General features: G+C 49.0%; 1 protein-coding gene across 4 annotated transcripts in view; it reads left to right on the top strand.

Moving 5' to 3' along the window:
• The first annotated feature begins 5,239 nt into the window (after window positions 1-5,239).
• Window positions 5,240-20,342, top strand: part of RNF32 (ring finger protein 32) — a 28,828-nt gene continuing 13,725 nt past the window's right edge. For all 4 annotated transcript variants that reach the window (XM_079150058.1, XM_079150059.1, XM_079150060.1 and 1 more), the window contains exons 1-6: window positions 5,240-5,481; window positions 6,010-6,274; window positions 13,320-13,462; window positions 16,624-16,656; window positions 17,164-17,288; window positions 17,499-17,607. In XM_079150058.1, the coding sequence (XP_079006184.1) occupies window positions 5,467-5,481; window positions 6,010-6,274; window positions 13,320-13,462; window positions 16,624-16,656; window positions 17,164-17,288; window positions 17,499-17,607 (690 nt within the window). In that variant the 5' untranslated portion in view covers window positions 5,240-5,466. The remainder of the gene's footprint in view (window positions 5,482-6,009; window positions 6,275-13,319; window positions 13,463-16,623; window positions 16,657-17,163; window positions 17,289-17,498; window positions 17,608-20,342) is intronic.

Here is a 20,342-nt window from a genome sequence, read left to right as displayed (position 1 = left end):
ACGGTCTATTTGTCACGGACACTCTACATATATGGAGGGGAGATATACATAAATATTTTATAGAGGAGCTGAAACAGTTTTCCTTAGCCCCCTTTGACTATTTATTAATATAAAACAAAACTGTAGTACAATCTCTAGGAACCAAAATATTTCAGAAAGTCCCCACTGGCATACCTGAACCTTTATAGCAATTGCTGTCCAGAACACTCAGAGGTTGGCAGATTCCTGGCAGAATTCTGAACCTCACATACTGCAAAATACAGAAAGTACTGGGTTATTTGAAGAGAGAAAGTAGGAGAGAGTGAGCTCAGGATGGAAGCTGATAGCGGGAGTGGTGGGAACTTGAGGGTGCTGAGGTCAAGAGAAGGAAAGGTGGTAAGGGTGGAGGCTAAGCTAGAGGCTACGCAAAGAAGCCCCAGCCAAGGACTTCCGCTCAGGTCAAGCTGGGCGTCAGGGCCTTTTAAGAGAGGTGACAGTATGGAGAACAGGGGCTCCTGACTCGAATAAGGTTGCTTCCCAAAAAACCCACTTAAGTCAAAAGTATCAACAGCTGGAAATACACTTAGCCTGAGAAGCCCATCATAAAGTGGAAGGATCTCAGTCACCAAACCTGTCAGCACCTACACGGCCCTCTCCTCTTCTCTTTCATTGATCTCCACCATTCCTAGGGCATCCAATTAGATTCTGAAATTCTAAAATAAGTTAGTTGTGTGAGGCCAACACAAAGGGCCCCGGAAGCTCTGGAGAGTGGGCTCAGTGCGGGTCTCCAGAACACACTCTGCAACTTACGAACAAGCACCCTGAAGGCACACCACTGAAGAACAGATCCCTGACAGCAGAGTCCGGGGAGCTAGACTAGCGGGTTAGAGATGGTGATAAACCCTGCCTGAGAATGCTGCATTCTGATCGTCTAACTTAATCCAACAAAACTCACTATCTTGAAAAAGGATGAATAAGTGTTCTTCATTTTCTTCTCCAAATATCAACAATGTCAGGTCTGCTTTTGAGAATCACAAAGTAGTAATCGCAAGGTTAGTTTTCAAGCAAAAGCCTGCCCAAAATACTCTGTGTGACTAACAATAATGACCAATCTATGTTGGATAGAAAACTTTCAGATAACCCAATCAATAAATGGTCAAAGGAATTGAACAGGCACTTCACAGAAGAAGAAATATGAATGGTCAAAAACTTTATGAAAAAATGTTTAACATCTCTAGCAATTAGAGAAATGCAAATTAAAATTACACTGAGACTCCAGCTCAGTCCAGTCAGAATGGCAATTATCAACAATACCAGTAACAATAAATGTTAGTGAGAATGTGAAGAAAAGGCACACTCATGCATTGCCGAGGGAGTGCAAATTGGGTGCAACCATCATGAAAAGTAGTATGGAGAGGTCTCGGAAAGCTTGGAATGGAACCACCATTTGATCCAGTCATCCCACTCCTAGGACCCAAAGGACTTAAAATTAACATACTACAGTGATGCAGCTACATCAATGTTTATAGCAGCTCAACTCACAATAGCTAAAATACGGAAAACAACTTAGGGGCCCATCAACAGATGAATGGATAAAGAAATTGTGGTATATATACACAATAGAATATTACTCAGCCTTAAAGAACAATTAAATTATGGCATTTGCTGGCATATGGATGAAACTGGAGACTATCATGCTAAGTGAAATAAGCCAATCCCCCAAAACCAAAGGCCAAATGTTCTCTCTGATATGTGGGTACTAACATGCTAACATAATAAGGGTGGGGAGGGAAGGATAGAAGTTCATTGAATTAGACAAAGGAGAATGAAGGGAAAGGGGGGAATGGAAACAGGAAAGACGGTAGAATGAATGGACATCACTTTCCTGTGTTCATATATGAGTACACAACCAGTGAAACTCCACACCATGTACAACCACAAGAACGGAATCCTAATTAGAATAAGTTATATTCCATGCACGTATATGTCAAAATACACTCTACTGCCATGTACATCTAAAAATAACAATTCTTTTAAAAATGTTTAAAAAAAGAAAAAAGGAAAAGAAAAACAGATAAGGGGAACTGTCATGAAACTTTAAGCAATTGGATGGGGCAAGAGTTTCTAAAAAGGGAATGTGTTTCAATTTTGTGAAGTTCAAGAGAAATCCTTTTAAAACACATGGAATCAGCAGGCACTGTCCTCAGCAGCACACACACAGCACATCACACAGCTGTTGTGATCTCACCATGATTCCAAGGTGGTGACCAGGTGGTGACCACATCACTATCATTCAAACAAGTGACAGAAAGCCAGGCCTAGGCTGCGGCAGGTGAGTGAGAAGTCTGGGCCACGGCCAGGCTCCGACGGGCTCCAGACTCGCTGCTGTCCCCATCGCACGCTGTTTCCTGCGGTGGCAGCCCCAGGGCTGTGCTCTCACCTCTGGTGAAGAGCCGCCCTTTCCTTTCTACACTGGGCGGAAAAGGAGGAAGTTTCCAACAGCAAGGGGCAAGCAGCCAAGTGCCTCTGACTGGCCCAGCGAGCTTGTGCGCCCACCCAGCCGACCCCACAGCCAAGGCACCAGGTTTCTGACCAGCTCAAGCTGGCCACCAGTTCCCTCCCAGGACGGGTCCCCAGGGATGCTCCGGGAGGAAGCCGAGGGAGCAGGAGCAAGATCCCCTTGACAGTCCAGGAGCCCGTGGCCTAAGAAGATAAGGTAACCTGCCGAAAATCAGACACCTAGAAATAAGTCTAGGTGGACCTCAGGTCTACCTTGCCAAACCCTAGGCACCTGTTTAGCATTAGCTGTGCAGAATGGAAGGATTAACACCGCCGAAAGACCTTTACTTAACTTCTAGAAACATAACATCACAACACTGCTTGGGAAAGTCTGGATTATTATGGGAAAGATTCGTGATTGAAAATTAATTCGTTATGAATTGAATTTGGCTAACCAAAAAAAAAATCTGTAACTTATTTTTAATATTGCTTTCACAAATTTCACACAGGACTTGCCAGTTTAGAAAATTCATTTCCACTAAGAAAAAATTAGAACCTTAAGTGGAGTTTTAAATTGTCTTCTTTCACAAATAACATCATTTGTCCCAAATTTGTATCAATTTTTAGGTCCTTGGTGATCAGTGACTAATTTCCAGTCTACCTTGGTAACTTGTTCAGATTTTGCCTTCCAGGGAGCTTAAAAAAAAAACTACATTTACCCTTTTTTGTACTTTCATATTTTATTCCAATTAAAGTACAACAAAGCTTAACGATAAAGTCACTGTTGTTTAAAAGCAGAAGAAAAAACTCATACTGACCATGTTGAAATACGAGGGACCAGATTTAAACAACTCAAAAATGAGATGAAATGCGTGAACCGGTGGTTTACAGACCCTGACAACAGGCAGCGCAGGACGAGGTCCTAAGGAAAGGCTGTTGCAGCAGCCTGCGGAGTGTCCAGGCCGCAACGCCACGGGGGCGATGGATGAGCACACACGGCTGGGGAGTCCAGGGGGCAGGATGAAACGCCCAGAGGGAGGACCTGTGGGGAACTGTTCCGGACATCTCCGCCAGCTCCTCTGCGCCTTCACCTGAGCAGGCACCAGCGCAGGCCTGAGGGTCAACCCAAAGCCTAGGGCAGCCAGTGACCGTCCTTGTCCCCATGTGGCATCTGGGGGCTCTGCGTAGCCCGTGGGAAAGCAGCCCTGGACAGTAAGCCTTTTCAACAGCTCACACCAGCACGCAGCGACGCGGAGCTCACAAGGTCCGGCACACACACAAGCGCCCAGGCGCTGCGGAAGAGCAGCCCCAGCGACCACAGAGATGCACGTGCAGAACGACAGGATGAGGTCCGGCAACCCGAGTCAGCACAGGTGCACACGTGACAGGCCAGGGGATGGGCAGTATAGCAGTGGACACGGGTGACCGGGCCTGTGCAACTGGTAGTGCGACCATGGCAGGCGGGTGACCAGGCCCTGTGACCCAGCCTAACTGCAGCACTAGTGGACCAGGCTTGTGTGGCCCGTGTACAGCCGTGGACACTGGTGACCAGGCCGAGTGACGGATGGCACACCTGCAGACACAGGTGACCAGGCCCTGTGGCTGACGACACAGCTGCGGACCCGGGCGCGCAGGCGCAGCTTGGACCCCGAGGCCGCGAGGCGTGAGGGACGCACGCCGCCGACCGCAGCGCACCGCAGCGCACCGCCCCCGCGCATCCCCGCGCGCTCCCCGCCACACTGACCAACGGCGCGGCCCCGCGAGGACGCACTGGCGTCGGGTCGTTGGTGCGGCGCGCCGGGCGAGGTCGGCGCGCGTGCGCAGCATAGCCGCGGCGCGGCTGTGTCCCGGGCGACGGTGGCCGGCGCGCATGCGCGCCAAGAGGACGGCGGCACGGCTGTGGCGTGCGCGGCGGCGGTTGCCATGGCAACGGCTAGCGCGGCCGACGAGGGCGCGCAGCCCGTGGCGGAGCGGGCGTTCGTGCGGCTGGGCCTCTCGCGGCCGGCGCCGGGCGGCCAGGGCGTGGGTGGCGGCTGCAGCCTGACGTGCCGCGCGCGCCGCCGGCCGCGACCGCGACCTCCGCCGCCTGGTGCTGCGCCTGCGCGCCGCCGCTGCCGGCGTTGGGGCCGGGCCGGCCTTCCGGCGTGCACGCGCCGTCGCGCTTCTGGCCCTCGACGCCTGGCTGGGAGCGGGGCGAAAGCGCCTTTCCTGGTCTCTTGAGGCCGTGACTGAAAGGGACGCGGAGGGTGACGCTGACGCGGCCTTCTCCCAAAGGCGGCCGTCCCCGTGGCTCCCCCCACCGCCCTCTCCCTTCCCCGGTGTCTCTCAAGCCAGTTTGGTGCCCGAGTGGGCGGCGGGCAGCGCGGACCCAGCCAGGCCCTGCCGGGCAGCGCCGGCCGCCTTTGCCCTTCAGTCTGCTCCCCTCCGGTCCTGGCGAGGCAGGGCCATCCAGAGCCTCCCGGGCGTGGGAGCGGCGCCTGGGCGCAGGCCCACCCGAGCCGAGTTTCCCGGGCGCGCGCCCGCACCGCCGACGAGGCCCGGCTCCTGCCAGGAAGGTCGAGCGAGCTGGGAGCCACGTCCTGTGCCATTCCGGTGGCCTCGTCGTCGCTCCCTCCCCTGAACAACGAGCACGCCGGCTCTCAGGGCCGCGCGTTCCTTCGCCCTGGGGGTCACTCGGTGTCCCTTCCAGACCTCAGCTGTAGAATCGCTTCCCAGCCCCAGCTGTTCTCGTCGTATTTGCTGTGTTCGCCAGTGGCTCTCAGACTCGGTGCTGAGCTGCCTGGGGACAGGGCTCAGTTCCTCCCCTTGCTCCGACTTCGTTTCCGTCAACCCTTGATACATATGTTCCCAGAAAACACTTAGGAGCTTTTGATGTGCGCTCTGACTTTCTGTTGACTGTGTTTTTTTGCAGCAGAATAATGCAAGGACTGTGATATGGTGTGATGATAGGATTTGTTGAAGCCAAGTCACAACTTTTCCTGATTCAGCATGATAAAAAATAAGGTACACCATCCTTAAAAATACACATGGTTTTACTCACCATGTAAGTAAAACTCAGCCTTTTGAGAGCGTAAAAATATTGTGCAGACCTTGTTTCACTGAGGAATTGTAAGCAGGAGAAGCACATGGCATGGGGCAGTGGAAGAGGGAAAGTGCCTCTGAGTGCCGCGAGGCGTCCTGTATGGTGACTCCATCCATATGGGAAATGTATTTTCACCAAAAAAACACATAGTGAAGTACAAGATGCTCCTTAGGATTTGCCTGGCGTCTAATTTAATTAACATGAAACAGTAGGTTTGTTGAGACATGCACAGGTTTAAATGAATTTATTTACACTATAATTAAGGCTTTAATAATCAAATGAGTAGCTATTCCTGTTGTTAACCCTGCTACTGAGCCTGGGGTTGGCTCTGGTGTAGAAGCAGTGGCCTGAGCTCCATCTCATGTGCCTCAAGGTCCAGGCCTCATTTTCCTTCTCAGTGATACAGTCCATAATACTCCTGTAAATAAGACATTTTCCCTACTTTTTAGGATCACTCGTCTAAAAAAGATAACTTAGCAATCACTGCAGTTGCTTTACAAGATCACATTCTACATGACCTTCAACTTGGAAGTCTTTCAGTAGCAGACAATTCTAAGACAGACGTACGAAAGAAAGAGAACAAGGTAAAATCTCTGAAGAGAGATGCAAAAGCTGTAGTAGATACTGGACTTAAGAAACCCACGCAAAGCCCCAGAGTGGAAGATCCAGAAAGAGAGTATGTTCTTGATCCCACACCACCACCACTAACTTTAGGTAAGTGAATCTGGCCATTCACATGTTGGCTTATTAGCATTGATGAACCTATTGAGTTTACTATTACAGTGTTATGACACGAAATACTTTGCTTATACAGAAAGGTGTGTATGTACTGAAGCTAACAAGTGACGAAGGGCAATTTGAACATAAAGATAGTAATACCTGGTAGACTAAGAATAAAAAACAGTAGATTGAAAGAAATATCCACTAATCCATACCATTAGAAATGAATAATTAAATAAATTTTGGAAAAGAAAAAATTCTTTAGAGTGGAATGACAGCTAACCACAACTGCCAGGGTGATAGAAAAATCTCCACTTGGCAAACACCACAGGACCGGCTAGCAGTAAACGGGAATTCAGCAGGAGAACCATGTGCAGACCTGGCTGGATTCTGCCTCTCCCCCACAGGTATCCACCACAGAGGGAAAGGCAGTAACACAGTGACCCTTGGCAGATAGAACCTTAACCCAGCAAAGTGCCACCAGTAGAGATGTGCCAACTCCGTGTGCCTCCTGATAAAAGGTGTGACATCACTTCTGGGCATTCTTGCCAAAAATGCATCTGAATCCAACCCACAGGGAACCTCGGACAAACCCAGATGGAGAGACATTCTACACAGTTTCCTGCCAGTATTCTTCAAAAGCTTCAAGAGAAGCAGAGACCTGGAAACTCCCAGATGACAGGAGGCTACAGGAACATGACAACGAAATGCAATGTGGCATCCCTGAGTCCACTCCTAGATCAGAAAAGAACACCAGCCAGACAGTGAAATTTGGAATAGGTCTGTCGACTGCAGCCATCCCCCCGCATTTGAGGAGGGTATGTTCCCAGACCCATGGGTGCTGAAGTCACAGATAGTACTGAACTGCATTTGTACTGGGTTATTTCTGGTACATACAGACCTGTGATGAAGCTTGGTTTTGTAAATGAGGCACAGTAAATGGTCAGCGACATAAACTATGATAACAGCACTTATAGCAATAGACCCTATAGAAGCTAGTGCAACATGGTCTCTCAGAATATTGCCCTGCACTCATCTCGCGACGAGCTGACGTGAGGTGAGTGACGTTCCGTGACGGCAGCCCGCTGCCCCGGTCTTCCCGTGGTAGTCGGGGAGCGTCATCTGCTCTGGGAGCCCTGATGACGTCGATGGCTGGGAGCTCCACAGTGGGAAAGTTCTTTTGCCGAAAAACTTCGGAAGAGCTCTGTAATTGGAGGTTGTCGCCGCTTTCCCTCTGAACTCACCGAGGCACTGCTGTGGGGGTTTGGCAGCCATGTGGCGGCTTCAGTGCTGCCTTCCATGTGGAGACCATTGTTCTCGCTCTCGTCCTTGAATGTCCTGCGATTTAAAGCACTCTGGTGAATTTGGGTAACATCCACGTCCGCTGGTTCTGCTCTGTTCCTTCTTCCTCTGTCCTCCAGACTTCTCCACCACCTTGTCTTGCTGCATGAATGATTTCCCTAACTTCTCAGGGATCCCAGGAAGCCTTTTAGGACATCCAGGACTTCACTGGCGTACGTTCAGAGCAGAGCATTTGCAGCACTGCGCCACGTCCAGAATAGGGTCTGCGTCACTTGCTGATCAGACGTGATCACAGAGGCAGGCCCAGGTTGGATACACCCTGGTCAAGGGGCTGGGGCAATAAAGTGGTATTTGGAGGTTAGAATGCAACCTGGACGTTTTCATTTTCACAGCAAACAGATTCAGGATGGTCAGGTGACTGTCATTAATAAGGCTTTAAATTCCAACCCTTCCTTGTCCAAGTAGAATATGGCAGCAGCTTCTTCACTGGCAGACAGTCTTGCCAGCAGTTTTTGTGCTTTCAGTCCAAAGCTATCCCTGAATCATCCCTTACATGCAGTGAGTGACTTGGCGCCCCTCATTTCAGGGGTCCCTTTGCCGAAGACGTCACAGGCTTCATGCTTTCTGCTGCAACATGTCGCAGTCAGTCAGAACGTGTTTTCTGTTCATGTCTTCCACCGCAAGTTTTAATGCCTGTCCACTCAGCGGGGCTCTGTAGTGCTCCGTGGGCTTGTGGCTTCTGCAGAAGGTGTGATGGTGAAACTGGAGTTTGAGACAAACGTTGATTCTCTGGCTTCTGCTGGTGGGGTGGGGCTCTTGTGCAAGCTGCTGACCTCTGCATCTGAGGAAGCCCCTTTCAGTGTTGGCAGCTAATCACAGCACGGGATGCCTGCTGGCATCAGCTCCTAGGGTCGCACCCAGCAAAGCCAGATTCTCCTCCTCTACTCTAGTGGCATGTTGAAGCTCTGTGTTGTAGTTCTAAATGGTGGACTATGCCCTTCAGTGTTGCAACAGACTCCAGAGCTCACCACCAATTTCTTTCCAAGTTATTGTCTCTCAGGACAACAGAAAGCAAGGGTGAAAGGAGTAGAATTTATTCAAGTGAGAATAATCAAAACAGAACTCTTGCAGGGCAAGAGGGGACCCCATAGGGGTTGTCACCTAGTGTGCTAGTCTAGGGGTTTATTTAATTATTGGTCCAAATTTATGCTAATCAGGGTTTGGAAAAGTACTCCTGCTCTTGGTGAACCCTGGAGTGAACTTCCATGCAGGTCTGCCCCGGTTCCATTTTCTCGCTGCTCCTCAGGGTGGGAGGTAGAGATGGTTGGACGGTGGATGCCTGGGGTGCAGGGCATATGGTGCTGTGCAGAGCAGGTGTCTGCCCCAGGCCTGGGCTGGGTGCTGAGGCACAACAGGTCCACACCCTGGCTTGTGTGGGCTCAGGCTCACTCACCTCAGGCTGGTATGGCGGGCTTTGTGCAGCTGTGGTCTGTGCTGACCACACGCACTCCAGCCCTCCCAGGCCACCACTCTGGGACAAAGACTTGGCTTCAGTGGCAAAATTGCATGAATTTTATTTTTCCTTCTGCACAATATATAGAATATTTTGTTCTTACCATAGATCTTAGGAACCTCATTATATAGTTTTGTTTTCGTGCTGTCAAGAATTTTCACCTTTTCACTTAAAGGAAGCGCTTTACAGCTTCTCTTTGGTGTATTTGAATTGCCAGCATCACAATTCTTGCATTCTGGAACTATTACTAACACAAGCATGCAATACCGCAAGAGCTGATCTGATAACCGAGACAGCTACTGAGTGACTAAGGGAGAGTAGTGTATACAGCGTGGATACTGTGAACACAGGGTTTGTTCACTTCAGGTAGGATGTGGCTTGAGACAGTGAGGTTTGACGATGCTTCCCTAAGTGGCAAGCAAGTTGAAACTTTATTTCCAGGATTTTCCATTTAACATTTTCAGGCATGGTTGACTATGACTAACAGAAACCTCAAAAAGTGAAATTGCAGATGAGGGGGACTGCTGTATTGACAGATCATATCAACATTGATGTCCTGGTTTCAGTCATTGTGCTAGGGTTATATGACGTGTTAACTTGGAGTTAAGGACACATGAGAATTCTTTCAGCCTTTTAGAAATCTGAAATGATTTTAAACTGAAAAGTCAAAAAAGATTGTTTTGAAATGATAATGGGCATGGAAAATAGACTTGGTTGGGGCTGTTGTATCCTGGTGCAAGGTGGATGGACCCCAGGGTTTGTGCCGGCCTGTGGGCTGGAGCTGTGGGCTGGAGTTTCACAAGGCAGAGCCGTGCCCAGAGGGTACTTTGCATGTCTGCTAGCAACACTAGTCATCCTGGTGTCTTGGAGAGCATGGCACGGTTCAACAGCGTGCTGAGGCTTGGAATGACCTTACACAAAGACTCAGTGGCTAGCTCCTGTGCATGTATAGCTTACCCAGATGGTCAGCTAGCTTCTGCATAGTCAATCTTAAAAATTCCATCAGGAAAGATTTATATTGGACATCAGGAAGTACTTCCCAATTTGGAAAATAAAATTGTGAGAGAGTAAATGAGTAAAATACTCTATTTTGCACGTGGGGTAGAAATGAGTTTGAACTGCATGGTCTTAGCCAATACCACACCTCATGCTCCCCTGGGCTTCCTGTCTTTTCATTCTGACTTCCTGGAGCTCTCTGTATGTTCTACACGTGAACCTCTTGTGATTCAGCCACTGATCCCATCATCTGTGTGTCTCCTCCTTCTACCTTTATCTGCTATTTCAGACCAGTTGCTGTTGAGTCCATTGGTTTTTCGCCTTGTTCTGTTTTGGGAGACGGAAGAGTCCACCCCATTGTGAGGCTGCAGCGATTCCCACGTTCCTTCATTTGCCTTTGGAGTTTTATCTGGCACATTCCATCTCACTCTCACCTAGCGCATCCTGTTCACTGGAAATGGTTGGAACAAGGATTTGCGAAGTCTTGTGGATTTTGTTTCTACGTCACTATCTTTCTGTTTTAATTAATATACTTTTGCAACACGTGTTATTAGCTGGTGAGAAAAGACCCTTTTCATAGTTTCCCCCTAAATTGTCTTATTCAGTCCTGCTGGAGATTTTAACGTGTTGATTTGAGGAGTGGGGGAGGTAACCCGTTTGCAGAGTTCCACAAATATGGTGACTCTCATGTCATGTCATTTTGACCCTGACCCTGGGGTTTGCTGAGCAAGCATTGGTCTTTAGGGACAAGTACTGTCTCTTCCCCTCCATTTTTCTGCCCCTCTTTTTTTCCCTTCACCTCTTTTGCTCTGGCCAGGATCTTCTGAACTGTGTTAAATATAAGTAGTAATTCTTGGCATTTCTTTCTTGTTCTTGTGTCTAACACTTATAACTTCTCCATTTATATGATGTTTATTCTGTTTTGTTTTTCCGGTTAGCCTTTAAATATAGAATCTCCCTCTAAACAAGTTTCTAGAGTTTTTTAAAGTCATAAATAGATGCCCTTTATTAAATGCTTTTTTCTTGAAACTGTTGAGATGATCTTGCTCAAGTTTCCTCCTGTGAATCACACCGGTAGATGCATGTTGAATCTCCTTGCAAACCATGTGAAAGTCGAGTGGTGCCTGATGGTGGTGCTTTCAGTCTGTGATGGGTTCTGCGCCTAATGCTTGTTCAGGACGTCCACACACTGGACCACACATGTCCACGCACTGCCCTTGTCTCATGAGATAGTGGAGGTCACATTAGCTTCATAAATAAGCTGGGCAGCTTTTCCTCTTTTTCAGTACTCTAAAATAACATAAAATAAGGATATGTTCCTTGAAAGCTCTGGATGGCTCACTTGCAAAGTCTGGCTTGAGCCTCTCTTGTCCCTTTTTGTGGTGGGTTCGGGAGCAGCAGTCAAATCGCATGTGTGTAGCTGCAGGTATAGCACAACTGAGAGGAGCGAGTCTTGAGAATGTGTGTGGTCATGTTTGCCAGGACAGCCTTTTCCCTGCTCTGCTGTCTTGGGGTGCTGGCAGTGACCTCACATGGACATAGAGGTTGTTTCAGGGCCGGGTCCTAGCTGGCAGGTGGCAGGCTGGAAAGGCCAGGGACACTTGGCTGGAGTGGGCTGCTGAGCTTCGGTCTACAGGTGGGCACAGGATGACCAGCTTGCTGTGGCAAGCTCAGGTGGCCACGGGCCTCCCCTGGTGATCCTGGTCCACCCCAGCATAACTGGTTCTGTAAGCAAGACAGGAAGAAGCTCTAGTCCAGCTGCAGCTGGGGGTCCATTCAGGTCCTTCCCTGTCCACTCACTCTGCGAGTCTCCATTTTGGGTTCTTTCTCGTAGAACCTGTGCGCTCCGTTTTGGCTGCTTTCTTCCTGGAACGTGTTTTGGGTGTCAGAATACCTGGACTGGTCCCTTCACCCGCCTGTCTTCTGCTGTGCCTCTGACCTTCCTCTCTGTGAGGTTGCCTTACCCGTGGCCTCCAGCCTTCACTGGATGGCGCGTTCCTACTGTGAGGTTTCCGGTCAAGCGCTCTCTGCTGCACTGGAGGGGTCCTCCCTCGCGGCCTCTTGCTCGCGGGCGGGCGTCACATTCGCTCTGTCTCTGCAGATCCCCTTGTGGGTCGATGCTTTGGAGCTCACTTGTCACACATCGTGACCTGGAGCAGGGGGTGGAGTTGCCCAGGTGTGCGGCTACTCTTCCACAGTTTTCCCACGGGCACCTGTGCCCATGCCTGGTGGACAGACGCGTGCAGGCGCACAGGCAGTGCTGGGCGAGGAGTGGCTCACAGTGAGTTCACGTGGCGGGGATGAGTCGGGACAGGCGCTCGACCGCTGCGCACTTCGTAAAGGTCGCTGGTGGCCAAGGCAAGACAAAGTGGAGGAAGGAGGTGTTGCTGGCCGAGGTTAAATCAGGCAGGAAACAAGGAGGAGAATCTTGAAAAATTAGTATTCTTCAGTTTCTCTCCTATAAAATTAAATGTCCTGCTTGCCTTGGAGAATTATTGTGAACACTAAAGATATGGGGGATTCTTTGTAAATAAAACATAAATGATTACTGAAAATGTAAGGTACTACAGTGGTATATGCACATCCATGTTCTGAGCAGTACAATTCACAATAGCCAAACTAGGAAACAGCCAGGGTTTCCAGAAACAGATGAATGGGTGAAGGAAATGTGGCAGATGAACACAATGGAGTTTTATTCTGCCGTAAGGAAGAATGAAATTATGTCATTTGCAGGAAAATGGATGGAACTAGAGACGAGTATGTTAAGCAAAAGAAGCCAAACTCGGAAGGTCAAGGAGCATTTGTTTCCTCTCATGAGGAAGATAGGAGAAAGGGAAAGAAAGGTGGGGTGGGGGCTCATGAAAACTGGAGGAAGATGGGTAGAGTAGAGGAAAGGGACCAGGGCAGGGAGGAGGGAGAGAAAGATGAAATAGTGGGGACTGACGTTAGCCAAATTATGTTATTACATTGTGTGCATGTAGGAACACGTGACAATGAATCCCACCATTAGGAATAAGTACAATACACCAATAAAATAATCAAAAAAGAAAATCCAAGGAATTTTTAACCACTAAGTTCTGTGCCTCTATAGGAAAACAGTGTTACATGCTGTTCAGTGAAGTCTGAGCTGTGAAAGCATTACTTGAATCTTTGCAGATGATCTCATTACACTTAGGGGTGAGTACACCTCTCGTGCATCACCCACATTTTTCGCTGTCTCCCCTGCAGCACAGAAGCTGGGCCTCATTGCGCCTCCCCCGTTGCCACTGTCCTCAGACGAATGGGAGAGTGTGAAACAGAGGTCCACTCTGCACGGGGACTCCATGCAGCCATGCCCCATCTGCAGAGAGGAATTCGAGCTTCACCCCCAGGTGTGTAGCCAGACGAGGAGTGGGTTGGGCGGAGGGCTGCGTTGCCACAGAGCTGAGCTGGGTGAGCCTGCGATGCCAGGCCAGGCCTGGCCTGCTCTTTCCAGTTCCACACTCCTCTGACGCGCAGATCTGTTTCCTGTGTAGCTAGTCAAAGGTGTGTGTGAGAAGAGCAGTTCCCTCAGTAAGCACTTTGTTGATTTACTGAATGACAGCAAGTCTCCAGGACAAGAGGGCACACAACAGGGCTCGTCCATTGTGCGAGCTGAGGCCGTGGGTGGGGGTGCAGGGAAGTGCATGAGTCCCAGGGCAGGGGGACAAGCATAAAGGGAGTTTGAAGTTACTTTGTGAACTGAGTCACAGAAGAGGAGGGGAAAAAAACCTGTTGTTTGTCTTCAGAGAATTTGTGGGCAAATCCTTAAGAAAAGTAGTTCCTTTTAATCTTGACTCAGACCTGTAGTAGCGTGAACCGTGACATTGCCCTGGGTTTCTAAATGACATGTCGCCTGCTGACCTGTCACCTCTGGGGGTCAGACTCATGTTCTCAGTGTGTCCGTGGCACTGACTGCTGCCCTACGCAGGACTGTCTGCTGCGGGCAGCATCACCTTCCCCCAGGACAGGCCTCCGAGCCCAGCAGCTCTGGTCATGGCTGGGCGTGGATCCCAGCCTGAGGAATGCCCTGCTTTCCCGACTGCCCTGGCATATAGACTCTAGGCTTAATTTGTTTAAAAAAGATTAATTATCAACAAGTAAATTCACAATCATTAGACTTTTGTTCTTTACTAATTTGAATTTGCAGGTTATTTGAAACATGCTTATTATATTCCAGTTCTCTATCAGGACCTAATCTCATACATGTAAGTTGAGCATTTTAGGCAAGATTTTAGAACAACAGACCGCCAGGTAGGATGATTTGTAATTTAGTGTGGCAAGAGAGTAATAAACCCACAGGGAATCTTCCTGGCTTCAGCAACCCTTCTTAATTATCCTATGAACATTTAGCCTGATTGCTCATAAGAAGATTGAAAACTCAGTTAAATATCTTAAAGGGTGTCAGGGTGCATCCTGCCCAATATTTCTTCCATTCTGCCTTTTATGTTTCTCACTAAATTCTATTATTCTTGCTATTTTGTGTAGCTAGTTATTATTTCCATATCAGTGTTTTCCTCAGTTAAAAACAATAGCTTTTCCCCAACATTTCATGATTTCAGAGGGGCTTCCGTCAATCTCATAGCTGTGAGGTAGGCCTGTGCCCACTTAACAGATGAGAAAATAATCCAGGTGTTCCACGGGGCACCTGGGAAACATGGTCAAGTCCAACTAGAATCCAGTCCTGACTTCTAGGGCACTCTAGTATAATGGCTATCAGTTATTTTTTATATCAGCAAATGTGTGCCCATAAAGAATATTTGTGGACATTTGTATTTAGAAGTATATTTAGGTATATAGAAGTAGAGTGTTTTTCAGTGTCAATCAATCATCTGTTGATATCTTGATTTTTCTACCAAGAATGGAAAATTGAGTCTACAGATTATTTTAAACAGATGTTTATCCAATTTAGACTTATTATTGACAGTAAACATCAAGGAAAGGTTTTAGGACTTTGTGAATTCTATTTATTCCCGTGTTTCTTCCTTTGTTCCCATTTAAGAAGTATGGCGTGAGCGAGGGCAGGTAGGACGGGGCTCTGGACACAGAGCCGTCCCACTCAGGCCTGGCCTGAGACTCGGCCCTCCCAGAGCCTGGGGACCTTGTGCCCAGGTTGAGGCAGGTTCTGGAGGGACCTGAGCTCAGCATGCCTGCAGGGCTCTTTTGCTTTTCTTTTTTGGAGCTCAGCTCCTATCTTTTGTCCCAGAATATGGGGAATGTGGGTCACAGAAAGGTAAAATTCTCTCATAAGCATCTATTCCCTGCTTTTAAAAAAGAAAAAGTGATTCCTTTATCTCCATGATTCCTTGCTTAGATAGTCTTTCAGAATTATATTTCAATAAATCTATGATTAAAAGAAATCAGGAGTGTAGTTCAGTTGAACAAAGCCATAAAAAGATATTGCTTGAATCAACAAACATATGAAAAAATGTTCACCATCTTTAGTAATAAGAGAAATGCAAATCAAAACTACACTAAGATTCCATCTCACCCCAATTAGAATGGCGATTATCAAGAAAATACAAGCAACAGTAAGTGTTGGAGAGGATGCAGGGAAAAAGGTACACTCATACATTGCTGGTGGGGCTGTAAATTAGTGCAGCCACTCTGGAAAGCAGTGTGGAGATTCCTTAGAAAACTTGGAATGGAACCACCATTTGACCCAGCTATCCCACTCCTTGGCCTATACCCAAAGGACTTAAAATCAGCATACTACAGAGATACAGCCACATCATTGTTCATAGCTGCTCAATTCACAATAGCCAGATTGTGGAACCAACCTAGATGTCCTTCAATTGATGAATGGATAAAGAAACTGTGGTATATATATACAATGGAATATTACTCAGCTATAAAGAATAATAAAATTATGGCATTTGCAGGCAAATGGATGAAATTGGAGAATATCATGTTAAGTGAGATAAGCCAATCTCAAAAATCCAAAAGGTGAATGATCTCACTGATAAGCAGATGATGACACATAATGGGGGGTGGGAGGGAGGCAAGAATGGAGGAAGGAGGGACTGTATAGAGGGAAAAGAGGGGTAGGGGGGTGGGGGGAAGGAAAAAATAAGAGAATGAATTAAACACCATTACCCTGTGTAAATGTATGATTATGCAAATGGTATGCTGTTACTCCATGTACAAACAGAAACAGCATGCATCCCATTTGTTTACAATAAAAAAATTAAAATTAAAAAAGTACATCAAAATTTAAAAAAAAAAAACAACAACAGATATTGCTTGGCCCTCCTCTGCTCCCTCACCCCATGGACATCCGCCCGTCCCGCCTGCGTCTGCCTGTAAGTGCGCCTGTGCCACCATGGCTGCGCTGTCTGAGTCGCGCTCAGCAGCCCATGGCCTGCGGGAGCTGTGTGCTGCCTCGGGTGCAGGTGGCTGTCTTCCCGTGGTCCTGGGATGGAAGCCTCAGCATCGCTGTGCAGTGCAGGCGGCTGCCGCGCCCGTCGCTCCTCTGAGACCAGGCTGTGCTGACCCTTCCTTGTCTCCGCCACAGGTGCTGCTCTCCTGCTCCCACGTGTTCCACAGGGTGAGTGGCCCGCCCGCTGTAGCGCCTGCTCAGCGACTTACTCAGTTCAGTTTCCCCAGAGAGCCCTGTTGTATTCATAATCTCCTTTGGTAGCCAGAAGCATGACTGTAGGCTACAGTGCAGTTCATCCTGTTTTAAAAATCATGGATTTTATGTGACAAAAGAACCCAGTGTTTGTGTGACAGATTGTTGCAGTAATGCATCAGGGTGAGTGACAGCTTCATTCCTGCCATGGTCTTCATGCTGTCTTGTACACAACGGCTGGCCTGACCCCCGTGGGTTTTCAGAAGTTTTTTGATGTCTCTGCATGTATATTCTTGCAAAAAATCATTTTTGGAACAGGTTTCATGAAGAAGGTGTTAACATCTGATGAAACTCCTTCACTTCATAGTCTAAATTGGACTAAGTCTCATAATTATGAGAGAAAAGAACACTGTAATTATATTAGAAGTAAAAATGTTGTTTCTAAGTAATTACTTATAAAATTTTAAATGAAATTTTTTTCAGGCATGCCTTCAGGCTTTTGAAAGGTTCACGAATAAAAAAACATGTCCTCTCTGTAGAAAGAACCAGTATCAAACCCGAGTGATACATGACGGGGCTCGTCTGTTCAAAGCCAAGTGTGCTACCAGGTGAGCGCTCTGCAGTGGGAGCACCCTGGCAGGAGAGGCGGGTGTCTGGGGCCCCAGCCGTGCTAAGTGTAAAAGACAGGGGCGTCACCTCCCCCTGGTCACAGCCACCATGGTCTCCCCAGGGCCTTCCCCGGCACAGTACTAACAGAAGCCCTGAAATATTTGTTAACGTCACTGCAGGGTAACAGCTTGCAAATCTGTATGTTGTAGGATCCAAGCCTGTTGGAGAGGGTACGTTGTCAGAAAGTGGTTCAGAAACCTGAGGAGAGCAGTGCCCCCCACAGAGCCCAGGTTAAGGAGGAGGTTCTTCGAAGAAAAGGTAGGCATGGGTCACCAGTTCTCAGATGTCTCTGTGCGTGCGATCGCGCCTGGTCCATAGGGCCAACAGGGGCAGGACATCTTTAGGACTCTTGTAAATTCCACTCTCCTCAGTGGCTGTCCAACCTCGATTTATCAAACGGTAGCAGGTTAGAGTGCCAGCACCTTTTGTTTACAAGTTGGAAACCAGCCTGAGTTTTCACATCCTCGTAACTGTGAGTAAAGCAGAGGCCAGAGCTGGGTGGCCCTGCTGAGAGTTCCAGGGGCCGGGGGACCCCCAGATTGCAGAAGAGGACTACAGTGACACACCAGCTCTGAGCCACTTTTTACCTCAACACTGCTGGGGGCTTATTTAACAACTTTCAATAATTTGTAAGGTGTGGCAGAGTGGACGGTGCCCCTGAGACCCAGGGTCAGCCCCAGTCCTGCCTTCTTCAGCCTGGTGGGTACAGGCAGGTCACAGCCACTGCAGGCCATGTCCTCGTGTGTGGCAGGAAGTGGTTTCTCCTTGCAGTGTTGGTCTAAGAACTAGACAGCATTCACAGAGGCCTAGCTCATAGCAGCACTGGGACCGTCACACTGCAGAGAAGAGTGTGATGTTCAGGCCGGTCTTCACGTGAACTGCCTTGGGACTGTGGCTTCCTGACACATAGCTTCCACTGGCTAAGATGAGACTGACTGCCACAGCGTCAGTTCCACATTTCGTGGGGCTCGCTGAGCTCGTTCGCACTCCGCTTGGAGTAACGAGAGGTGGAGAGCACTGCTTCCTGTCCGGAGCAGACCCATCCCCTGTGGCCCCCGCGGTCTGGGGCATGAGCACAGTGCTCCTCACAGCCTGCTCCCAGGTCTCATCTGACTCGGTGTGTCCTTGGAGGAAAGCATGGTGCCCTTGCACCCTCAAGTGCCACCTCAGGGACCCTTTTGCGTGTGTGGGTGAAGGGCCTCTTCCAGTCATGGCAGAACCATAGACGTCCTGAAAGCCCTGAACTAAGTTTGACTTGAACCCAGGATGATCTGTGTCTAGTACCTTTCCTGGTCACTTAAGTATTTGTTTCAAGCAGTGAAGTTATAAGCGAGGGCAACAGTAAATCCTGTTGGCTTACTGCGATGTGGCTGTGCTGTGCCCGCATGGCCTGGGTCCCAGGCTGTGGCAGGTGGGAGGCCCCTGCTGAGGGGAGTAAGGAAGACTGAAGCCTCACACTGAACTGGGAGCCAGGGGTATTTGGGGAAGGGGCCACCTTCTGGTGACAGAGCCTCCCCTTCCTGTGTGCTGTCGGTGGCACGAAGCTTTCCCACACTGCCGATTCTTTCTCAAACATCCCCATTTACAGAAATTGGCTAGAAGTCCCTATAAGTAACTGGGCAAAAAGAACACGTGTGGCCTCTGCTTCTCCTCTTCTGCTGAGAAGAGAGCAGCATGCCAACCTTCTCTCCAGGTCTCTGCCCTGGTCCCGGTGCCAGCACACCTGCAGCTTGCTGATGGGAACAGGCCCTGGGGCCTGTGTGGTCCAGGCTGCGGCCTTCCGCGGGAGATCCACGCTGCACGTGGAGAAGTGCGTGCAGAGTGTGCTCCCGGCAGGGGACGGCTGTCCTCTGTGGTGCTTTTCATTCTTCTTAAAGCAACCATCTCATGCCTTCTTATAGCAACGGTCCAGCAGTCAGCCTCGCTTTGGGGCTTCTCTTAGCATTTGGTTTTTGTTCATTTGTTTGCGATGGATCTCACTGTTGCCAGGAACTGGCGAGACTCCTGCTGCGGCCTCCCCTGTAGCTGGCATCCAGGCACACGCCACCCTGCCCAGCAGCTCTTAGCAATGTTTGTCTGTAATGACTGTTGGCTCATGTGTCAGAGGGCGCATCATAACACTTCACTTTCAGGTCCGATAGCCACTTTACCTTAAATACATATTTTTTCGTGTGCACACATCACAAAGACTTTGGAACATGTAGACGCTGCTTTGTCTACCTACTAAGAGCCATGCGACTTGGATCAGTGGTCTTGGATACCCTATTGATCATCTGTGATTTCATGACATGTAGCTTCACTCATCTTTTTTTTTTTTTCCTCTATAAAATGTGAGACCCAGATGCTGATCAGGGTTATCTTCAGAACCCAGAATATGGGAGCACAGTGGTGTCTGAGGCCCCCTGGATGGTCTGCTCTGAGTCTCAAAATGCTTTTCAGTGAGAGAACACTGGCTGTTTCTTTACATGCCAAGAATTAATGCAGTAGTCATTCCTTAGGGCTTTCAGCCCCTGCAAATAAATCCTCCCAGCTAAGTAAACGAAGTTTGAGTTTCTCTAAGAAAGATAAGGAAAAGGAATCCAGCTAGCAGGTGAGCGGTGGGGCGCTGGCCTCGCCTCTGGCCTCCCCACCCTCCAAGACAGGGCCTCACCTGGGAGCCCCCAGGTCCCCTGTGCCCCTCCGTCCATGCTGTGAATCCAGCCACAGCTTCGCTGCACAACTGTGAGGACCTCATTGGGAGCTCTGTGCCAGCCCACGTTCCTAGCCACCCTCCCACGCCCCTGCATGGCCCCCCACAGGGGCACCTTTCCCAAGCACCCATCCATGTCTTAGGGCGCGTCCTCGCTGTGGCTCCACCGCACCTGCCACTGGTGGAAGGTGCTGGCTTCCCGTGCCACTCCAGGCCCTCCTGCAGCTCAGGCCTCCGCAGGACACAGATTGCAGGGACAGGACCGTCCAAGAGACAGGAAGAGAACAGGTGCAGGTCACACGAG

Source organism: Sciurus vulgaris (genome assembly GCF_902686455.1).
Source record: "Sciurus vulgaris genome assembly, chromosome: 8".
NCBI lineage: Eukaryota > Metazoa > Chordata > Mammalia > Rodentia > Sciuridae > Sciurus > Sciurus vulgaris.
This window is presented reverse-complemented; position numbering and strand designations above follow the sequence as displayed.